The sequence below is a fragment of the Myotis brandtii genome, unplaced genomic scaffold (genome assembly GCF_000412655.1).
Source record: "Myotis brandtii unplaced genomic scaffold, ASM41265v1 scaffold140, whole genome shotgun sequence".
Taxonomy (NCBI): Eukaryota; Metazoa; Chordata; class Mammalia; order Chiroptera; family Vespertilionidae; genus Myotis; species Myotis brandtii.
Genome location: NW_005355000.1, coordinates 1,017,441 through 1,039,836, shown reverse-complemented (window position 1 = coordinate 1,039,836; position 22,396 = coordinate 1,017,441). Strand labels below are relative to the sequence as shown.

Here is a 22,396-nt window from a genome sequence, read left to right as displayed (position 1 = left end):
TGTTCAGTCATTTGGTCATCCCTCACTAACCCCCTGCCAGCCTGGTCACTGCACGCAGCCTGCTTGTTCAGTCATTTGGTCGTCCCTCACTAACCCCCCTGCCGGCCTGGTCATAGGCAGCCATCTTGTGAGGGCATGAGGGTCAATTTACATATTACCTCTTTATTATATAGGATTACCTAAGTCCCTCTTATGGACTTTTCAGTACTTCCTTATGGTACTTTTTGCCTTTAATATGGAACAGGAGAGGAACATGTGTACTATAGAAATGGCCCGAATGTGTCCTTGAAGGTGTAAGGGAATAGGGCTGATTTTTGCCTGTATGTGTTCACTGCAAAGAGTAGTGTACATACACACACACACACACACACACACACACACACACACACACACACATACACACACTGTTTTCTTTGCATTTGCTCCAGATTCTATTGACAAGCCATTGACCATTTTTTTTAAACAAGAAGGACCTAATCTTAAACAATAGCAACTGTCAGGTTTCTGGTGAACAATGCAATTCCAGATGCGACCAGGACACCCCCTCTGAAATCTGCCTCTGAGGCAGGGGTTGCTGGCACGGGTTGGACACATCCTTTGATGATAGAGTTGTCATTTCTGAACTGTTGTGTGATCAGGTCAATAGCTTCATCATGCACGTTTGGTTTGCAGAATGGGGCACATCCTCTTTGATAACATCTCCCTAGAATTGAAAAGCACTTGCAAACCTTTTGGAATCACAGGGTATTCGTGTGCTGAACGCAACTAGGAGAGTAGAGAGGAGGTCTCCTCCAACCCAAACTAAGTCACAGCTTTGAAATGTATCTCTGAGTATGAGCATGACTTTCTGTCTGTGTGCTGACGAGTCCCTTAGAAAAGAACTTAGAACATTCGACTGCTTCGTATTTGCTTCTGTGATGGCAATTAGTACAACATGAGGTTTTCAGAGGTGGATCAGCAAGCAAGCAGGCCATACAAAGCTGTCCATTCCTCGTGTGCCAGCCGGTGCTGTGCAAAGTGTTTTACAAACACCTTCATTTAATCTGCCGTGGCCTTTGAGGTCAATCCAGGAGAAAGATCTGCTCCCAGGATGTTGACTAACTAGACCAGGTCCAGTTCTCCGCGGGGGAGCCCAGTTCATCCAGGGCTGGGCAGCCCCAGTGGGTCCTGGTGCCTGAAATCTCGGCACAGGCTGTGCAGTCTGGTCAGATGATGCCATTTTTTTCTGAACTTCAGTATTTTATGCTATTTTCAGTTTTTTAGAGCCAAATTGGCAAATTTGAGGACAAACATCTTCATTTTTTAAATTGATGACCCATTTCTATTTTAAGCAGTAGGGGGGACTAATTCCTATTATTAAACTAATCACCACCTTGGAAGTGAGAAATCAAAATCTATCTTTCTTTTTTGAATGAGTTTTACTTGAAAAACTAGAACATTTTTACAGTTTGCTCATCTGTCCCAGAAGCTGTGTTTAGATTTGCAAATGTCCAGACATCCTAGTTGAGCGACCTCATTCTCTGTTGACTGGGTGGCAAGGCAGGCAGAGTGGCCCTTTCCTCGAACCCTCCGACCCCCACCAGAGCACTTACCTGCAGTGTTTGAACTGCCCGCTCAGATGGGGCACTCGTAGTGACCTGTGTCCGGGTGCCTAGCACACTCCGGCAGACAGCAGGCACTCACTAAATGTTTGAGAAATTAATGATGGGATGAATTGAATTCTTAATGTTTTCCCTATTTTATCTGAAGATAATAGGGCCAAATATTTAAGGTTGTAGATTCTGAAAAGAAAGTTGGCCCATTAAACATAATGGGGCCCTCTCCCACTCACCCGTTCCCCTGCCCCATGCCTGCACAAATACAAGACTGTGCACCAATTTGCATTTTTTTAATCTTTGATTTCCTAACTCCTTGGAAATATCTTCCCGGTTCTTTTTAATTTAAATGGTAATTTCCAGTGTTGTAAGGGAAACCATTTCCCCAGCATGTGATTTGCATTAGTCCACAAGACTCTGCGTATATAAAAAATGCCAAGTTTTATCAACATCTGTAAATTGGACCTGTCTAGCCTTTTAGTGGCTTACATCTTTGAATTTTTTAAAGAAATTCAAAGACTTCTTTAAAACCTGCTCAGTGTGTGTGTTTTTAAATTAGAAGAAAGGGGCCAGGGAGGGGGGGAACCTTGTCTTTTTGTTTGCAAACACACTGTGGAGCAGAAACCATGAAATTAATGTGTCTCGATGTGCAGCCACATTTGGGGAAGGCGTGAACTTGAAGCAATTAACCTGTGTGTTTGAGTGCACGCTCAGGACCCCACTTCAGCATGGAACCGTTGGTGGCATATGTAAGCCCTGATGAAACGGTCACTATTTAAAAATAATGGTCACGTGAGTCCATGAATTTTAAAAAATCTAGCATTTCAAAATATATTCAGTGTTTGTAAGTTCCACTTAAGTGGGTTTATTTAATGGCTCCTTCTAGGAATGATGACTCGCTTTGGAGCCCTGTGTTATACAAGCTTGCCTCAGCTGTGTACCCATGTATGTATCAGGTGGCTTTCAAATTAAGTCGAGTAATTGTTCTCCGCCTAGACTTTGTTTAATGACACAGAACACAACCTTAGTCGCTTTTTTCACCACGTCAGCTTATCTGGTGCAGTGGGCTTTCTCGCACTCAATTGGTGTAACAGCCCTCACTGTGACCTAGTTAGTAAAGTGCCAGCCTTTGATCTGAACCTTACAAAGTCCAGTCCAGTAAAGCACCGTCGAATTTTCAGAAAGGCACACCCACAGGGATGGCAAAGTGGGTTCACGGCTGCATGTGACCTTCTTTTGACTTAATAAAGCCATAGTAATAGCCATAACCTGCGTGTCCTTCTCCATGCGAACAACTTGTAGGCCTACTTTTGCCCACCCCTGTGTGTGGGCCCCCCGATGCCATTTACCACCACATTTGAAGGAAATGTAGGCTAGTGAGACCTGTGTTTCTGCTTTCGTAGGCAAACTGCTGGTGAAATAGGCCGGTCCAGGTAGAGTGGTAAGGGATGGGCGCATGAATTTCAGAAACACAACTCACTGTGGGCATGTCTATTTGGTAGCTTTTTTATTAGGAACGAGGAGAAAATAAGATGTACATCTTACCTTATTCCAGGAAGTGAAAAACAGCACGATGAAAAGAGCATGAAAAGTAACACATTTTTATCTAATTTTGCTTTCGTGTTAGGTAGTCTAGAAATAAAATGAGAAAACTATAAATATTTAAGATAGGAACTGGGCAAATTTTAACTACATTTTTATTAAAGTCTAATTTAATAGTTGGTTTAGAATGAAGGCACCTGGGACTGCATTTTATTACATTTCATTTGCTTGTGCAAAATACCAGTAAATAATTGTTCTTTGTGTAGAAAAAATGCACTGATAAAATAAAAATAATACTGGCTTTTCTTTTAGGATACACAGTTTTAAATGGCCTTAAGGTACTTTTATGAACTTCTTTTTGCCTAACTTGTTGAAAATCCGTAGGCTCTTTAAGAATATGCTCTTCTCTCTCTAAATGTCCTTTTATTTTTCAGAACTGCCTGCCGGTTGGGAAAAGATTGAAGACCCTGTCTATGGTATCTACTATGTAGAGTAAGTGTCCACTAATCCACACTATAGCTTGTACCCTCTGTCATCACGTACATTTATGCTGAACCGAGTTTGCCATCATTATACGGTATAAACTAAATAATGATAATAACATAATTTTATAGTGAAAATATATGTCTATTTTAATGAATGAGAAAATATTCAGCAAATCTGAAGACAACAAATTATATTATAAGAGTCATGAGGGCCAACGCTGTGTCTTTTGTTTGCCACTACACTGCCAAGGCTCGACAGTCCTGGTGTAGGGCAGGCACTTAGTATTACTTGAATGAATGAATGAATGAATGAATGAATCTCAGACAAGCAACCATTCACTAGACCAAGTGAGGAGGGCCATCTTCAGGAGGAGGACCTGTTTGCCCACTTTTTGCCCTGCCCAAGTCTGAACTGCTCAGTAATTACTTGCTAATTCATTCAGACTTTCTAAAAGGATCAGACACATCTTAATAATGTATGAAATGTTGCCAAGATTGAGAAGGAAACTGAGAACTAGCCTAACCTGCAAGGTCCTGGTGCCTCTGTGCCTCTCCCCGGCCTGAGGACCATACACGTGGCTCCTGGTTTTCGTTTCTAAGACTGCCCCGCCCTCATCATGACGGCTTTACTGTGCACCATTCTCTAGCAGTGGGCGTGCACTCGCCTTCCCGTCAAACCCATCAGTTAGTAGGATGACACCCAAGAAAGTAAAGGAAACCCAAGTGATTAAACATTGAATGAATCTGCTTTATGTCATTTTCTCTGAGAAAGATGAGAGATAGCTAATAAAAGACCCTTTGAAAGAAACAAACACCATATAAATGTTCTGTCATAATCCTGCCTGGCGAGCTCTGTCCCTCCTGCTACCGCTAGGAGCTAGGTGGGTCATTTGTATAAAACCCGGTGATAAGAACATGAGGCAACAATGCCAGATCATAAAATGCGCGGCATCTTACTGTGAAAAATTCCGAGTTCAATATAGCAAGTGTCCTTGGGCATTACTCCTATCACCACCTCTTTTCCTATCAAGAGGATTGGTGACTTGGGGCATCAGAAAGGAAAATCTCCGACCTTCATAAAACAGAATTCCTTTGTGGCCGGCAGATCTCCTTTCTCGCACTGTGCGGTGGGGGTTGCCTGTGTGGGGCTCACTGTGAGTTCTCCCTCAAGGAACTTGTGTGTGAAAGGGAGCAGGTACCGCAGCCTTGATGCAGAGGCGTGGTTGAGTGGCTGTTTGTTTTCTTACTGCGCACTTTCCCTCCTTGTGTCTTAAATCCAATGCCCGGGAATGTTAGACTCTATCTTAGCATGAAATTGCCTACAAGAATCAGGAAGTAAACAAGCAGTCCTACAATAAAAATCAAGGGTAATTAGTCTATCCACCCTATTTGACAAGCCTGCCTTTGGAAAAGAAATCCTGGCTTTAAAAAGAATTTTGATTCTAAATCACCCTATTACCGATATGTTCCCAAACGTCTAGGGAAGTGTGATTTTCATGAAGAAAGAAAAAATCTGAATATGTTTATGCTTCTGTGTATTTAGAGAACGTGTGTATGTACATAGGCAGATACTAAATAAGACCTTGGCAAAAAACACCTGTGTATTCATTATGTATGTATGTATATGTACATGTGTATGTATGTGTGTTTTGCCATGGGCCTTATTAGTTCTGGGATCATCCTGGGTCTTTGTCACTTTGAACACACCCCATTGGCTTAGGTTAGCTGCCTGGGGAGTCTCTCTGACTTTTGATCTATACTTTTAATCCTGACTCCATGTCTGTTGTTGCAAATAGTTGACAGATGTTGTTAGAGTCCTTTTAACTTCATCATTGTGGACAGCCACACGGCAGTTTTGGCATTATATGTTATAGACATCGTCACACCTCCATTTTAATCTCATATCTTAATACTTCTGTAATCTATTTCTTGTTGAATGAAAGCAGTTCACCCGGCAGGTGATTCCCTGAACACTTGAGAGTCTGAGGTTTGGAAGCAGCCTCTGCACTGTTCACTAGCTAAGTTACGTTAGGCAAGTTGTTGCTTAACTGCTCAGACATTCACTGTTTTTAGTCCCTAAAATATAAATGGAAACAGGGCCTACCTCCTGGCATTGGTTGAAGATTTTAAGGTACAATGCCCGTAAATCTCACCGCACGAGGCGGGGTGCGTACAGCAGTCACACGGAGCCCGTTTTCCTCCCTCTGCCGACCTGCACGTGACACGAGATGCTCAGAGCCTCGGGCACCTGTCTGCTCGGTTCTAATCCCGGGACTTGGCCCGACTGGCATTTGCTTGTGGGATGAGACGTTTCCTAACCGGGTGCTCTCTGCTTCCGCTCCAGCCACATCAACAGGAAGACACAGTATGAGAACCCAGTTCTAGAAGCCAAACGGAAGAAGCAGCTGGAGCAGCCGCCACCGCAGCCGCAGCCACAGCCTCCGTCCGAAGGTTGGCTTTCTGTGTGTGGTCCAGGAGCGCAGGGCAGAGCCTGGGTGCCGACACCCCGTGTGGTCAGGACTGGCCTGGTGACCCAGGCCTGCACCCGAGGACTTGATGTCCTGGGAGCAATAGAGTTCCCTGCCCTGGAACCAGGAGGAGGGCCCGATTCCGAGGCACCAATTGCACTTAATTTAGAAAGGAGCTGTCCTTAGCCTGGAACTGAGGATTTGAGAGCTATTTATTTATTTATTTATTTATTAATATATTTTTATTTATTTCAGAGAGGAAGGAAGAGGGAGAGAGAGAGAGAAACATCAATGATGAGGGGAAATCATTGGTTGGCTGCCTCCTGCACACCCCTTACTGGGTATGGAGCCCGCAACGTGGGCATGTGCCCTTGACTGGAATCGAACCCAGGACCCTTCAGTCCGCAGGCTGATGCTCTATCCACTGAGCCAAGTCAGCTAGGGCTTGAGAGCTTTTTAAAATTACAAGGCAATTCATGCTCTTTGGAAAAATATGAACAATTCAGCAGTGTGGAGCATTAAATTCTCCCCTGCTCACTCCTAACCCGTTAATTTTTATATTCTATTTTATAAATATATCCGCTTCATTTAGTCACCTGCTTATTAGTAGATGCTTAGGCTTTTCCCAGTTTTTCATTACACTCTTAAAATAATAGACTTTAATGCACCCTCAGTGTAACATGTGAATATCAAATATATGAATGTCAAATATAACACTTCTCTTATTATAACACTGTATGTAGTAAATATAGATCAGAGAGTGGAAACTGGCGAACTTGTTCTAAAAATGGGCATATGGTAAATTTTGTGGGCTTGGTGGTTCATGCACTCTACTACAACCACACACACTGTCTGGAGCTGTGTGAAACAGCTATCAACATGTGTGAACAGTGGGCGTGCCTGTTCCCACGCAACATTACAGGTGGGCTGAAATTTAAACGTCAGGTAATTTTCATGTCATGAAATCTTCTCCATAAAATATAAACGAAAGCAGGGCCCAACTCATGGCACTTATTAAAGGAGTTTGTTTCAACCATTTAAATGTGTAAAAGCCATTTTTGACTCACAAGTTGTATAATAACAGGCACTGGGCCCAATTTGGCTTTTTGGCCATAATTTGCTAACCACTTCCATAGACTGTATGAGAGAGAGAGAGAGGGAGAGAGAGAGAGATCACCTACTGAAAAGTTCTCCTTTCTACCTTAATTTCTTTTCTATTTAAAAATAACCTTTTTTAACATTTTCCCTGAGGGGGGAAGCTTGGTAGTGTTGGTGGAGCTTGGGGAATGGGAGTGTGCACTTAAGTCAGAGAGCCGAGCTGGAAGGACTCTAGGGGAATGTCAAGGGTCACTCACTGCGTTATTCCTGGGCCTCCAGGGGCGATAGGACTATAGTTAGGACCCAGGAGTATTTCGTGTTCAGAGATGACAAGAGATAGCCTCTCAGCCAACTGCTGAAACCCCTTCCCTCCCTGAGACAAGCTGGCTGAGCAGCCCGCCCATGTCTCTGTCACATTGGGCTGGCTGAGTTCACTTCGTTTTGTGTCTTTCCTGATGTGTTTTGCTTGGTCTCACTTTGGACTCTCCAGCCAGAGAGAACTGAGGATTTATTGGGCATACCACGATATTTCTATCCCCAAAGGTCTTAGGAAAGAGAGACAGAGAGAGGTATCTTGGTATTATTAATAGAGAGTGGGATCAAATGCCTTTTTTTTTTAAGTCTTGGCCCCTGGTTTTATTGGTTTGGGCAACTTTACATTAAGAAGGTGGATCCTAAGTGAGCTATTGGTTCTCTCTCTTGCAGAATGGACAGAAGACCGGTCATCGCTCGTGCCTCCTGCTATTCCCAGCCACCCCCCAAGCAACCCAGAGCCGGCCAGGGACCCTCCCCTTCAGGGTAAGGCTTTATATAATCGCACCATCGTTTTAGCTCAAAAACCTGATATTTTAAAAGGTACTTTAAGAAGTGGAATCTTGCAATTCCCAACTCATTCCTTTGATCGTAAAAACCATGATGATTAAAATTCTAAATGCATCAGTGATCAGAAGTGTCAAAAATATTAAAAACATTGTTGTGTGAATTCCTTCAGCTCTTTGTGATGTTCTGAAAGTGACCACTCCTTGTCATCAAGGATTAAACCAGGTTTCCTCAGCCTCAGCACAGATCCCTCTGTGCTGTGGGCCAAGCTGTGCCTTGTAGGGTGTGAGCAGCTTCCCTGGCCTCACCCACTAGATGCCATAGCAGCCTCCTTTTGTGGCATTTTTGGGGGGGGGGGGGGGGGGGGGGGGGGGGCAAAACCGTCCCAGGGTCAAGAACCACTGGGATTTAGAGACCACAGATGTTTAACAATTGTGTAAAATAACTTGAAAACTCAGCATTAGATATTTCAAGATCCTAGTCAGCCATATTTGGTTTTAACTAAAATTTTTCTGCAACTGTAAAATGGTTGGACATGTTGTTTTAAATTCTCGTCTCTGATTCTGGCTGCAGTTTTGGCATTTACCCACATTTTACAACATTTTGTTGGGTCTCATTGGTTTGCATTCACAGAAAGTTTAAGCCCCCTGGAGAGGTTCACGTTTGAAAATTGAAAGCTCCAGAATCTTGCTACTTCAGGCCTCATAACTCTTAAATGATAGAAAAGGTTTTCGGGTTTGTTTGTTTAGTGTGTTGTTTTTTTAAATAAGGCGAGCATCATATTCGGTAGAGTTGAGGAACATTTGTGGTTCAGAACTGTTAAAAAGACTATAAAATTTGTTCTCTCCATTTTAAAAAAGATGTAAATAGATAAGTAGAATAATTATTTTCTATAATTTTGATTCCTCCATTATAATTTTCATAAGAAAGAAATTTCCCTTCTAGTTGATATTGTCATGAGATTAGTATTAACATCAATTTATGTAAAATAACTTCTGCTGCCTTGGATGAACTTTTTAGGATGATAATGGCTTTAATGAAGATAGCAAGTAGATAATAGCATTAATTAATATCAACACGATTGTGCCTCCTTCATATTTTTTAAATATAATACTCCTTCAGCAGCCTCATGTTGTCATATTTCCCCTCTCCTGGTAAGTCAGCTACACTAACTTTTACGTATCTTAAACCTCTTTTCTGTTCCTTAAACCAGTGAACCTTGGACCATGTCAAAGCCTTTGCATATGCTGTTCCCTCTGCAGCTGTCTTTTCCTGCCAGTGTTTGCTTTGTTAGCTTCTACTCATCTCAGGTTATGGCTAGATTCCCCTGTTACAGTCACTCTTTCCATCTTATTCTTCTCATTTTTAGAACCTAACAGTTATAATTAGTGTTTCTGTGTGTTCAGCTACTTAACAGTTGTGTCCTCTTTAGACTCTAAATCGCAGAGGCAGGGGGCTGCTTTCTCGCTGTAGGGCCCTCCAAACCAGGCACATTCCTTGGGTATCTGGCATCTGCTAAAATGTATTGTGGAGTAAAAGAATATACATATGTGTAAACATACATACATGCATGCACATATACATGCACAATAAGCAGCAGAGCTTCCTTAAAGCATTGTCTTAGAGATTAAGTCAATCAACACTTAAAGCAGCGGTCGCCAACCTTCCGGACCTCACAGACCACCAGTGGCCTGCGGACCACCGGTTGGTGACCACTGCTTTAAAGGGTCAGGTGCTGGTGCCAAACCTTAGTGCCCCGGCTGCAGTGCGGGTCCAGAGGTACTGATCTGTGCTAGGAGCCTCCTTCTCCTTTCTAGGCCTCTTTTCCTTTTCTTTTCTCCTTTGAGTCTCTGGCCCCCACATTGGTTTAGATTAGGAGAGCTCACTGCTCCCTCACTGGGGACCTCATGATTCCTGCCCTCTTCTGCTTCTCACCTCCGTGCTGAGCCTGCCTCCAGTTACACCCTCACTGCAGAAGGTGTGTGTTCAGCAGTGGCCTACACCTTTACCCATTGGTGCCCGGAGCAGTACTGACCTGACAGGGAAGCAAGCACCTCAGGGTTGTTAGAAGCAGATGTGGGGCCAAGACCCAGAAGGTCCAGGTTCAGTGAGTCTAAGGCAGGCCCTCAACTTAGTCGCTTCCCAAAGCTCCCCAGGTGGTGCCCTTCCACCACAGAAGCACCAGTGGCACCAGTCAGGAGACGAGGCTCTCTGAGAAAGTGGCGTGTGCACGGGCTGAGCAGAGCCTCAGACCCATAGCTGTGGGTAGAGAGTGACATGTGCACGGGGCTGAGCAGAGCCTCAGACCCACAGCTGTGGATAGAAAGGCATTTCTCCCCAAAGCCCCACTAACTGATGACCATCCCATCCTATCTAATAAAAGACAAAAAGGGTAATTAACTGTACCTTCACTACGCTTCCCATTGGCTAATCAGGGCGATATGCAAATTAACCGCCAACCAAGCTGGCAGCTGGCAGCCACGCAGCTGAAGCGAGCAGGAGGCTTGCTTGCTCCAGTGATGGAGGAAGCCAAGGTTCCCCGCCTGCCGCAGCCCGGCTCTGAGCTCTGAAAGCAACAGTTCCGAAAGCATCAAAGTTTCAATTATAGAAGGTAAATAAATCCCAGAATAAAAAAAAAAGAAAAAAAGGAGAGGCTGAGAGCTTCAGTCGCCAGCCAGCCTGAAAACGGCCCTCAGCCCCTCACCCAGACTGGCCAGGCACCTCAATGGGGACCCCCAACCTAAAGGGGGTGTGGCCAGCCTGAAAACAGCCATCAGCCCCTCACCCAGGCTGACCAGGCACCCAAGCGGGACCCCCACCCTGATCCGGGACACCCTTCAGGGCAAACCAGCCGGCCCCCCCCCGTGCACCAGGCCTCTATCCTATATAGTAAAAGGGTAATATGCAAACTGACCCTAACAGCAGAAAGACTGGGAATGACTGGTCACTATGACACACACTGACCACCAGGGGGCAGATGCTCAATGCAGGAGCTGCCCTCTGGTGATCAGTGCACACCCACATGGGGGAGCTCTGCTCAGCCACAAGCCAGGCTGATGGCTGCCAGTGCAGCAGTGGTGGGAGCCTCTCCCGCCTCCTCAGCAGCGCTAAGGATGTCTGACTGCAGCTTAGGTCTGCTCCCTGCTGTCAAGTGGACATCCCCCAAGGGCTGCTGGGCTGCCAGAGGGATGTCTGATTGCCAGCTTAGGCCCAATACCCCGGGGAGCAGGCCTAAGCCAGCAGGTGGTCATCCCCCCGAGGGATCCCAGACTGCGAGAGGGCACAGGCCGGGCTGAGGGGACCCCCCCCCCCAGTGCACAAATTTTTGTGCACTGGGCCTCTAGTAAACACAATAAAAGGGGGTGAATGGGGAGCCCTTTGGTCTGCCTCCCTAGGTAAGCCTTGGGAAAGGACAGCAGTGCTCTGCTCCTGCTGTATTACATTGAAAACATTTTAAGCTCAGGATATGCTGATAGCTTAAAAAATTCATTCAGATAAACTGACACATGTTCACATTTGTCACTGCACCTATAATAAGGGTAAAAAGCTTAAACACCCGCCAAGACCTTCAGCCTTCTGAAAGACAGTTAAATCTCATTTCTTTGAGCTGTTGTTCATTCATTCACTCACTGAGCAGGAGTTTTTGGAGCAGGTAAAATGAGAAGGGCAGTGTTCTACACACTGGGTATCAAGCAGAGGCCACACCAAGCTCACAGCTACCTGGTGGCTATATGTGCATGTGCGCTGCCCCTCATATGTGGGTTGGGGACAGTGAGCCAAAGCACCAGGTCAGTAGTGAGAGGGAGACTGTATTGGGCAGTGCTGGCCCGTTTTGCTCAGAGGTTAGAACATTGGCCTGCAGACTGAAGGGTGTTGGGTTTGATTCTGGTCAAGGGCACATACCTCCGTTGCAGGCTCAATCCTCAGTCCTGTCGATGTGTCTCTCACATTGATGTTTCTCTCTGTCTCTCCCCCTCCTTTCCACTCTCTCTGAAAATCAATGGAGAAATATATCCTCGGGTAAGGATTAACAACAACAACAAAATGAAGCTGGAAAGGGGGCTTGGAATGTTGGGAGGTCCTGCAGTTTCACCTAAGGCGACCAGGAAGCCTCACTGAGGGGGTGCGGCTCCTGGGGTCCCTGCAGGGCGTTCCCCTTAAGCTTTAAGGGCTCTGAGCTCCCTAGCAGCCTCTGCCTCTGCCTCAGGGGTGCTGGCTGTTCACAAGGGGGAGTCCTGCCATAGGGAGTCCTGCTGTACCCTCACTTCCTGTAGCCCTGGGACAGAGCCCTTTCACAGGGGTCGCCTAAGACCATCGGAAAACACATATAGCATATCAGATATTTACATTACGATTCATAGCAGTAGCAAAATTACAGTTATGAAGTAGCAATGAAAATAGTGTTATGGTTGGGGGTCACCACAACATGAGGAACTGTATTAAAGGGTCACAGCATTAGGAAGGTTGAGAACCACTGCTCTAGGCAGTTTGAAAGAGCTTTTTAAGAGCCAGAAATTTTTGAAATACGCCGTTATAAATTGTATGTATGTACAGAGACCTTTTGAGAAAGGCCTTTTCGAGACAGCTAACCAAAGCTAGCTTTCTTTCTGGGTGTCAGGCTCTCTCGTGCCGGTCGAGGAAGACATATCCGCCTGTTGTGGTTTTGGTTTTTTAAAATAACATTTTTGATAGAAGAGAAATAGGGCACATGGGGCAGCTGTAGCAAGGACTGGAGACGGGAATTATAATTAGGAGAGTTGAAGAATCTGGGCCTTGAATTATATCCACTATTTGGGATAACCAGAGAAATTCCAGTAAATTTTTAAATTATAGTGAAATGCCCAACTAATGAAACACAGAAATTTTGGTTACTCTACAAGATGTTATTTATGAATGCTATCAAGAAAATTCAATAAAACCTTAGGTAGCATATCTGGAAGTTATTTAGCTACATACATTTTTATTTTAAGTAAGACAACTGACCCTAACCAGTTTGGTTCAGTGGATAGAGCATTGGCCTGTGGCTTGAAGGGTCCCAGGTTCGATTCCAGTCAAGGGCATGTACCTTGGTTGCAGGCACATCCCCAGTAGGAGGTGTGCAGGAGGCAGCTGATCAATGTTTCTCATTGATGTTCCTAACTCTTTATCCCCCTCCCTTCCTCTCTGTAAAAAAATCAATAAAGTATATTTTTTTTAAATAATAAAAAAACTGAATTTGGAGCTATATGGCTCTTGTAGTAACTATTTTGCTTAGTTTAGGTTTTTAAATTTTGTTTTATTTTTTAAAATATTCCAAGCCACTTCTAAACTTTATTTATTTACTTATGCCAGGGATCAAGCCTGGGGCCTCATACATGCAAACCATGTGCTCTGCCACTGAGCTCACCTCCACCCCTAAACTTTTTTTAAAACAGTAGATTTTAGCAGTGGGCATGTCCAGACTACTCAACAAAATGTTAAAAGACGCAAATTAATAGGAAAAATTCGTTTAATTTAGAATTCAAATCAAAGTAAAATTATAACTCTCTTTATTTTGAAAACAGTGATGGTACTATTTTATAAAATTATTCATGACCAGAGTATGTTTCTTAGTATGATCTATGTATTTTCAGAGTGAGATTTCTGTTTGATTAAAAGCTGAAGATTTTGATGAATTGGTTTTACAAGTGGAAAACAAGCCTGAGGCAACACATTGGAAGCTGTATTGCAAAATATAAACTATAACAAAACACAAGGCAGAAAGCAAAGTCCACTCCGCCTTCTGTGAAGGGCCGCGTGGCAGCGTGACCGCTGTCACACCACGTGAGCCGAACCGTGCACGTGGGTCGGGTGACGGACCCCTCTCTCCTGCTCTTGCGTTTCCCTTCAGAGCTTCATGCTGACGTGTGCCTGTACCACGTGCCCCTCCTCAAACTGGGAGAGACTCTCTTATGGCACCTGTGTACCCCAGTGCCCCGGCACAGGAGGGTGGAGATGACCTAGAAGTTGTAGCATTTCCTACTTATTCACCTTTTTTACTCGTCCTGACATTCCTTTACTTTTTCTTCTTTTAATCTAGGCAAACCCTTTTTTACACGAAACCCTTCTGAACTGAAAGGCAAGTTCATTCACACGAAGCTGCGGAAAAGCAGCCGTGGCTTTGGCTTCACGGTCGTCGGAGGGGACGAACCTGACGAGTTTCTGCAGATCAAGAGCCTCGTCCTGGATGGTCCCGCTGCGCTGGACGGCAAGATGGAAACAGGTGGGGCAGCATGGCCGGTGCTGCTGGCACCACCCGAGACCAAACAGCAGCGTGGTTCTGGGCTTAATCACCTCCTCTGTGTCAGCTCCTCCACTCCGTACATGCATTCCCTGGTGGAGATGGAAACCTGTGAGGCCATGTCACCTTCGGGGAGCTCTTAGGGTGCTACTGAGTGGAGTGGAGCCGTGATTTGTGAGAGTGTAGATCGGTTTGAATAGATGGGTTCAGAGCTTGGATTTCTGCAGTAAGGATCTGTGTTAGAAGAAAGCGCCCATGTTCTTTCAGTGACCCTATCTTCTCACAGGCAGGGACCACACTGGGTGCTGAACAAATGCCTTGTTAGCCACTAAAATCAGTGATAGGAGTCCCTTTGTGTCCTACGATGCCACCCCCAAATCCAGTTTCAGATCAGCTTCCTGTTGGTAGGCGTTTATATCATAAATAGAGTCCCGATGCACGAATTCGTGCAAGAGTAGGCCTTCCTTCCCCCGGCTGCCAGCACCGGCTTCCCTCTGGGACCTGGGACCCGGGCTGCTTCCCTCCAGCCGCCGCCGGCAGGCACCCGGGGCCCGGGCTTCACTACGGCCCCAGCTTCGTCTGGTGACATCCGGAATGATGCCCGGAAGGATGTTGGGTCTAATTAGTCTATAACCCTTTTTTTATTATAGATATCGAGGTAGATTTTCTGCGTACTGTTTTTTTTAATCCCCAAACTCTTACCTTTTGCAGGAGATGTAATTGTCAGCGTGAACGACACCTGCGTTTTGGGACACACACATGCGCAAGTTGTGAAAATCTTCCAGTCCATTCCCATCGGTGCCAGTGTGGACCTTGAACTCTGCCGAGGTTATCCGTTGCCTTTTGACCCAGATGACCCCAATACGAGTTTAGTGACCTCAGTGGCCATTTTGGATAAAGAACCGATTATCGTGAATGGGCAGGAGACCTACGATTCACCAGCTAGTCACAGCAGTAAAACAGGCAAAGTCAACGGCATGAAGGACGCCAGGCCGAGCAGTCCAGCCGACGTGGCTTCCAACGGTTCCCATGGTTACCCCAATGACACTGTCTCGTTGGCTTCCTCCATAGCCACTCAGCCAGAACTCATAACTGTCCATATAGTCAAAGGGCCGATGGGCTTTGGCTTCACTATCGCAGACAGTCCTGGAGGGGGCGGCCAAAGGGTGAAGCAGATCGTGGACAGCCCCCGGTGCCGCGGCCTGAAGGAGGGGGACCTCATCGTGGAAGTGAACAAGAAGAACGTGCAGGCCCTCACGCACAACCAGGTGGTGGACATGCTGATCGAATGTCCAAAGGGCAGTGAGGTCACCTTGTTGGTGCAACGAGGAGGTATGTAGGTTTATTTTGTTCTTTGATTTTTTTTTTTAACTCATAATCCATTGTTTAACTTACTGGTCTTCGGGTAGCTCTTTGGGGCTTTTTAAATGTCTGCTTTTCTAAGATTATTTTTATTTAAATGATTAGAAATGCATTCAAAATGTTTTCTGATTTCTTCAAATGCTAGCATCTTTAGAATAAAGGTTGTGTTTATACATATGTTACACATGTGCAGCTAGAGCGATACCCTTAAATGTAAGTCAGATTGTGCCATTAAATGACCATTAAGATTTTAAAACCTTTCTCCTTTAAATCTCCTGAACCGGGCCTGCATAGCGTGCATGCAAAATGGGGCTCCCGGCCTCTCTTCTGACCTCAGCTCACACTCTTCTCCCCTACTCATTGTCCTTTAGCCACCTGGCTTCTTTTCTCAACTGCCTGTAGCGCTCCAAGCCCTTCCTGCCTCAGGGCCTTCGCACGTCCTGTTCCCTCTGCTTGGAATGCCTCATTCCCACCTCTTCCCTTGGCCGGCTCAGTCTCATTGGTTTCCTCCTGAGAGAAAGCTTCCCTGGTCACTAATCTAAAGTAGCCTCCAACACCTCCATGTAACCTCCACTGCATTACCCCATTTCTTCATGGCCTTTACCGGTATCATGATTATCACAAGTCACTCATTTGTATATATATTTTTTGCTGCTCTCTCTTTTTTACTAGAATGTAAGAGCCATAAAGCCAGGGCCCGTGTCTACATATTGACATCTGTATTCCCAGCATTTAACACAGTTCCTGACTCCTGCTAGGTATCCATGAGTAAATCGGTATTGAATGAATGAGTGGATGAATGAATGAGTATGCAATTATTTATACTTGTCAGGAACAAGAGCTCCACCAATTGTATTAAAAACATATCTCAGCGTACCCACAATTTAATGATGTGATTAAAGACCCCAGGGAAGTGGGGTATTCTAAGTCTTGAGGAGTTAAGACTTCCTGCTTTCCCCTGCCTGCGTGCCTCACTGGAACTCCCAGGACCTCACCCTGAGAAATATTTTCCACGTGTTGGAATGTCGTTTCTGAATCTGTGTCTGTGACTAGTGGTGGATCATCTCACCCAATGTGCCTGATGCTGGTTGTTCCCCTGGCCCTTGCCAACGTGATTTGTTCCGTGCACGGCATATTCTGACCCTCTGAGCCGAGATGAGGAGCCAGACTTTTCTTTTCTCTGGGTTCCGTTGCAACAGTGGCGCGCATGTATGTCGCAGCTGCCTGTTCTCACGCTCTCGTGGCGCTGTGCGTTCTGTGATCCAAACAGTTGGTGTCGTCGGAAGGAGACCCAAAATTCAGAGCAGCCGTCTGTGTGAATAGAAATGCTCAATCTTTCTTGAACAGTTTCAAAAGCCACTGTGCGGATTTTATTCTTAAAAACGGTGTTTCCACCGATGCAGCTTTCATGTCTCTTGTACCTAGATCACTTGACAGGATAGATAATTGTTGTTTAAACAGTGACTAAGACGTAGTAGGAAGTGACTTGCGTGTGAGGGTGATGATAATACCTGGCACTTAGACATAAGCTGGCAGTTTACAAAGCACTTGCCTGCGGGCACACGCCTCTCATCTCACTTTCACCGCGTCCCTGACAGGTGGGCGGTGCCAGCCCACGAGGTGACGGAGAAGTTCACCCAGGAGTTTGCGGTCTAGTCCTCTGCCTTCCTTCTGAGGGACGCTGGTTTCTGCAGAACCGCTGGTTTCGGCAGTCAGCAGCTGGGAACTTTTCAGTAGTTTTCAGTTCGTCAGCGGCATCTCTGATTCAGCCACTGCTCCTTCGACATTCACAAACCACTCTGCTCTCCTATCGAATTAATTGCCCCTTCATTATTTTTCTGCAGAACCGCTGGTTTCGGCAGTCAGCAGCTGGAAACTTTTCAGTAGTTTTCAGTTCATCAGCGGCATCTCTGATTCAGCCACTGCTCCTTCATTCCTTTTGTCAGTGTGTTTAGTTTTCCTTTGTTATTAGAGTCACTTTTATGAGGACCAAAACAGTGAGTCTCATTATAATCTACCAACTGACAGTGGTTACTGGAATCATATTATAATGAATGTGCCCACACTAGCAAATAATTGATTATAGAAATATACCTCTTGATTTCAAATATGTTTGCATTCCCTGTTCTTAATTTCTGAGACCTTTTTTGTGAATGCCATTACCTTTTATAACATGAAATTAATGTGGAGAGATCCAGAGCATATTGCCACATTAGTCAACATCGCCATAGTTTAATCCGGAACCTGAGTAACGTAAGATCGCTGTAACATCAGCACTTCTTTACAATCCGCCACATGCCTCGTGTTTGATTTACATGTGGGACAGGAAGTGTGTACACGTGCAGTTGGCAGGCTAACAGCAGCTACTATTAATCTTTATAGAAAGCATATAAATATATCTGTTTCTGCCACACGTTAGTTATTTGAATCGGCACTGGCATTTCGATCATCTGTCCTGCATGGTGGAATGGAACTGTGAGTAGGTTTGATGAGACAACAAAGACAGAAGCTCAGTTAAATGAGAACATAAAATGGCCACTTCACTGATTCTTTTTTAAGAAATAAATGATATAAAGGTTTATTCAAAGGTCCTAGTGTTTGCACACTGGAAACACAACTTAGCAATAGCCAGAGTGTTCCAAAGAAGAAATACAAGCTGAGGGTTCTCAGAGGGAAAAGTGCACCTTGAGAACAGTCAGTCCTGCAATAACAGCTTCTGTATTGGTGCGAAGTGGCATTCATCTAGGTCAGCGGTCGAGTCAGTCCTGCAATAACAGCTTCTGTATTGGTGCGAAATGGCATTCATCTACGTCAGTGGTTGCCAACTGGTGTTCCGTGAAGTCCGAGAGGTTGGCGACCGCTGCTCTCGGTGGCCCGTGGTCTGGATGCAGGAACGTTCTTTCCTGAGTCCTTCGGGGTAAGCAGAGGGCTATGTGGAGGTTATGTATCGGCATTGACGCAGGGCTGGACAGCTCAGAAATGTTTAAGTCCCCAGGCTACTTGGAACAAGGATAGAATAGTCGCCTCATGCCTTGTCCTACTGGACTTAGTGATTTAGCAGTTTGACTATAGTGCTCCATTTTATGTCTTCACTCTATTCCTCATTTCCTCCCTTTAGAACAGGATTTTTTTTTCTCTCTCTGAAAACATCAGAGATCAAATAAAATATGCTGAAGCCACTTGATGCCAAGGTGGCAATGCCTTCATTGGGTTCCTATGTCCCTGGGAGGGGGTATATGGACTAGCGACATGCTTGTTATATGTGAATTTATAGTCAGCTCAATATTTGTGTCCATTGAGACATTATTATTACATATCAGGTTTAGAAACCAGTCTGTCTTGAGGATAGGTCAGCCGGTAGAGGAGATTCCTAGATATCAGGTGATTCTCTCTAATGAAGCTCATTTCTGCCACAGCTCCAAGTACGCAGACTAATAACCCGTGAGATCCGCACTGACTGATTCTCAGGAATTCGGATCTTGAGGGTGAGGCTTTCTGTGCCTTAAAGATCTTTTTCTACTTCGGGCATAACTGCTTAAGTTTGTATTTTATTTTAATTTTTAATCTCACAGGCCCATTTTTGCTCTTTTTGTGCTTTTCAAGATCGAGTACATTTTGGGTTTTAGTATTTTTCGTCTCTTCCCCTCCCACTTGGAAACCACGCAGAGGTTGAAATGCCGTTTGTTAATTTCTGGGGTCGGGCCGTTTCCTGGGTCAGGCCTGGAGTTGCTGGGAGTGCCCATCCATGTGGCCTGGTGCCTGGGACCACCAGGGATTTGTTTATAAGTCTCTTCTCTGTAAACCTGGCCCTGCCTGCTGTCCACTGGGCAAGTTCCCCTAGTAAGGGCCAGCGTCTTCCTTCTGGGCCTGTCCTTCCTCTGTCGCCCTCTGCTGTCCAGTCAGGAGAATGCTTCTATTGATTCATTTTGACAGCTTTGGCATTCAGATGGCCTGTCCTCTGACACCAGTGTGAGGCTAGAGACTTTTTTTTTTATGTATCTGGAAAATCATGCTAGAAGGTGATTACTATGTTTAACACATAGGATTTTTTTAAATTTACAAAAGATATAGAATTTGTCCCATAAAGGTTTTCTACTTTTTAAAAGGATTGTTTTATTTGAAGCATATAACTACCTGTGCCCCTCTGTATAAGATATTTTGTGTATTTGGCTAATTCACACCATTTAGTAGGTGGGTCATCATTAAGATATAATTTTGGGTTGAGTCAGAATACTCTGTCAAGAGAAGATTTGGCAGTGCATTATGGGAAAGGGGAACTTATGCTCTGGTTTTGAGAGAAAGTGTGTATTGGGTGTGTCAGGAGCCAACCTCTAGTTCAAACTCTGCTCTTACCTGCCCTTACCTGTGACCAGCTTACTACTCCTGCCGCAAGACTCATTTTTTAATTAAAAAAAAATGGATGGTTTGAACTAGATAACCTTTAGGATGACCCCTGTGGCTCTAATTTTATGCAAAGAATGACTAGATCACCTTTAGGATGACCCCTGTGGCTCTAATTTTATGCAAAGAATGACCTCATAGTGTGTGGAAAAACAAAATTCAACTGAGTAAAATATAAAGCTCTGATTGGCTGTTAGTCAGTGACTGGTGCATTGGGCAGCACCCCATCTACCAGACAGAAAGGAGCCCCACGGAGCTGAGCACAGTGGGAAACAGGCAGAGGGAGCGGACAGCAAGTTTCACTATAAAAGCCAGAGTGGCCGTGCCAGGTCACCTCCCTTCGGGGGCAGCAGGGTCTGGGGCAGGTTACCTCACTGACCGGGTAATTCCAGATTGACGGGTTTAAGATTCCATTCCTGGGAGAGGCCAAAACTGTAACTAAATTATTAAAGTCTGGCTTTGCTGGCGTGGGACTCAGCGTAAGTGACTCCCTTTGGGGAGAAAAGAGCACATGATTCTACAGCAGGTGGTGCAAGTGTAAATCCCAGCCCCACCTCTGCTGGCTTTGTGGCCCTGGGCAAGTCATCTGAAAAAATGGGAAGACCGCACATGCCGGCACATGACGGAGATCAAATCAGGCAGTGTTTGTGCTAATTTCTGACATAGGACAAATCACTGGTGTTTTATTGATGTTGCCTAATAATACAAGCAACTGGCTAGGGGTGGCTTTTTATTTATTTTAAAATAAAAAAAAATCTTCAACCTGGACCTACAGTATCTTAATCCCAGTGCTTGACCGCCAGGTATCCGTATTCTTTCAGAAGCTCCACCAGCGATTCTGATGTGTAACCGGCGGTATAGCCAGTGCCAGGCTCCTGCCCTCAGGGGTCCTGCTAGTTTTGATTCTATAACATAACTTGGGGAGAAATGAGTTTATAAAACTAAACAGTTACTTTCATTGCTGGGCAGTATCCTTCCTTTAAAGCCTGCTTCACAAGCAGCACATTCCTCAGTCTTTGCTCAAGTCCATTTCAGCTCCCGAATCCCACCTTTGCCTACTTCTGAGAACAGAGGGAGGGCTGATCCCGGTCCTCATTTGGGGCACAGTCTCCAGTGGCTGTTGCTGATCACAACCAGAATGGAAGTGATGTTTGCTGTTCCGTTTGCACACACTACACTGAATGCTTTTGTCAGATAATGAAATGTTACGCTCCCTGCAGGCAGGTTGGTGTCCACCTTGGACTCTCACATCCCTGGTGCCTCTCAGGAAATCCTGGCCGAAAAAATTAAACGCGCTCCACAAGTCACAATAGAAAATTATTCGCAGAACTTTGTAGTCACACCTCATAACTTTAGAAAGATGATAAAGTGGTGCTAAAAGGCAAAAATTAGACATGAAAAGGGTGGTGGTGATGGTAATGATAACATTACCACTCTCACCAGTGAGTGCTTACTGTGTGCCAGGCTTGTTGTCATAGTAGCAACACACACACACACCACACACAGGCAGGTAACACCTCGCAACACCTCGTTGTGTGACTGCATTGGAACTGTTACCAATTTGCGGTGGGATTCTGAGTACGCTCGTCTGGGCTGTGATTGTCAGCCCCGATGCTGGGGGAGGGGGGCGGAAATTGAAGGAATCATTTGTTTTTTGTGTTGAAAATCACAGCTACATTTGCTTAGATATACTAAAGGGAAGTTTCTGGTTTGCTTGGGAAAGCATGTATAAAGCCTCCTCCTTGCTTAAACCACAGGCAATAAAAACAATAAACAGTTTCACAACACGCCAGGCATCGTTGGTTCTGAACACTTTTTATCTCATAATTCAGAAGCGGCCTCTCAGGTCAGCACAATGTTGACTGCATTTTATTTTATTTTTTTATGGTTCTGTTTTTTTATTTTATTCGTTTTAATCTTTACTGTTTAGATTATTACAGATGTCCCTCTTTTTCCCACCCATAGCTCCCCTCCACCCGGTTCCTGCCACGCCCCAGGCCTTCACCACCCTATTGTCTGTGTCCATAGGTAATGCATACATGCATATAAGATCTTTTTTTAATCTCTTCCCATCCTCCCACTCCCCCTTCCCTCTGAGAATCGTCCATTTCCATGCCTCTGATTCTATTTTATTCAACATTTATTCTGTTCATTAGATTTATTATTCATTTGATTTTTAGATTCAGTTGTTGATAGATATGTATTTGTTGCCATTTTGTTGTTCATATTTTTTATCTTTTTCTTTTTCTCCTTCTTCCTCTTCTTAAAGAATACCCTTCAGCATTTCATATAATACTGGTTTGGTGGTGATGAACTCCTTTAGCTTTTTCTTGTCTGTGAAGCTCTTTATCTGACCTTCAATTCTAA

The 22,396-nt window shown here is 44.9% G+C and overlaps 1 protein-coding gene across 1 annotated transcript in view; it reads left to right on the top strand.

Annotated features, from left to right (window-relative positions):
- The window catches only part of MAGI1 (membrane associated guanylate kinase, WW and PDZ domain containing 1), a 566,477-nt gene that overhangs the window by 489,098 nt on the left and 54,983 nt on the right, over positions 1-22,396 (top strand). The window contains 5 exon segments of the mRNA XM_014535239.1: positions 3,572-3,629; positions 5,967-6,073; positions 7,894-7,986; positions 14,066-14,248; positions 14,978-15,598. Of these exon segments, the coding sequence (XP_014390725.1) occupies positions 3,572-3,629; positions 5,967-6,073; positions 7,894-7,986; positions 14,066-14,248; positions 14,978-15,598 (1,062 nt within the window).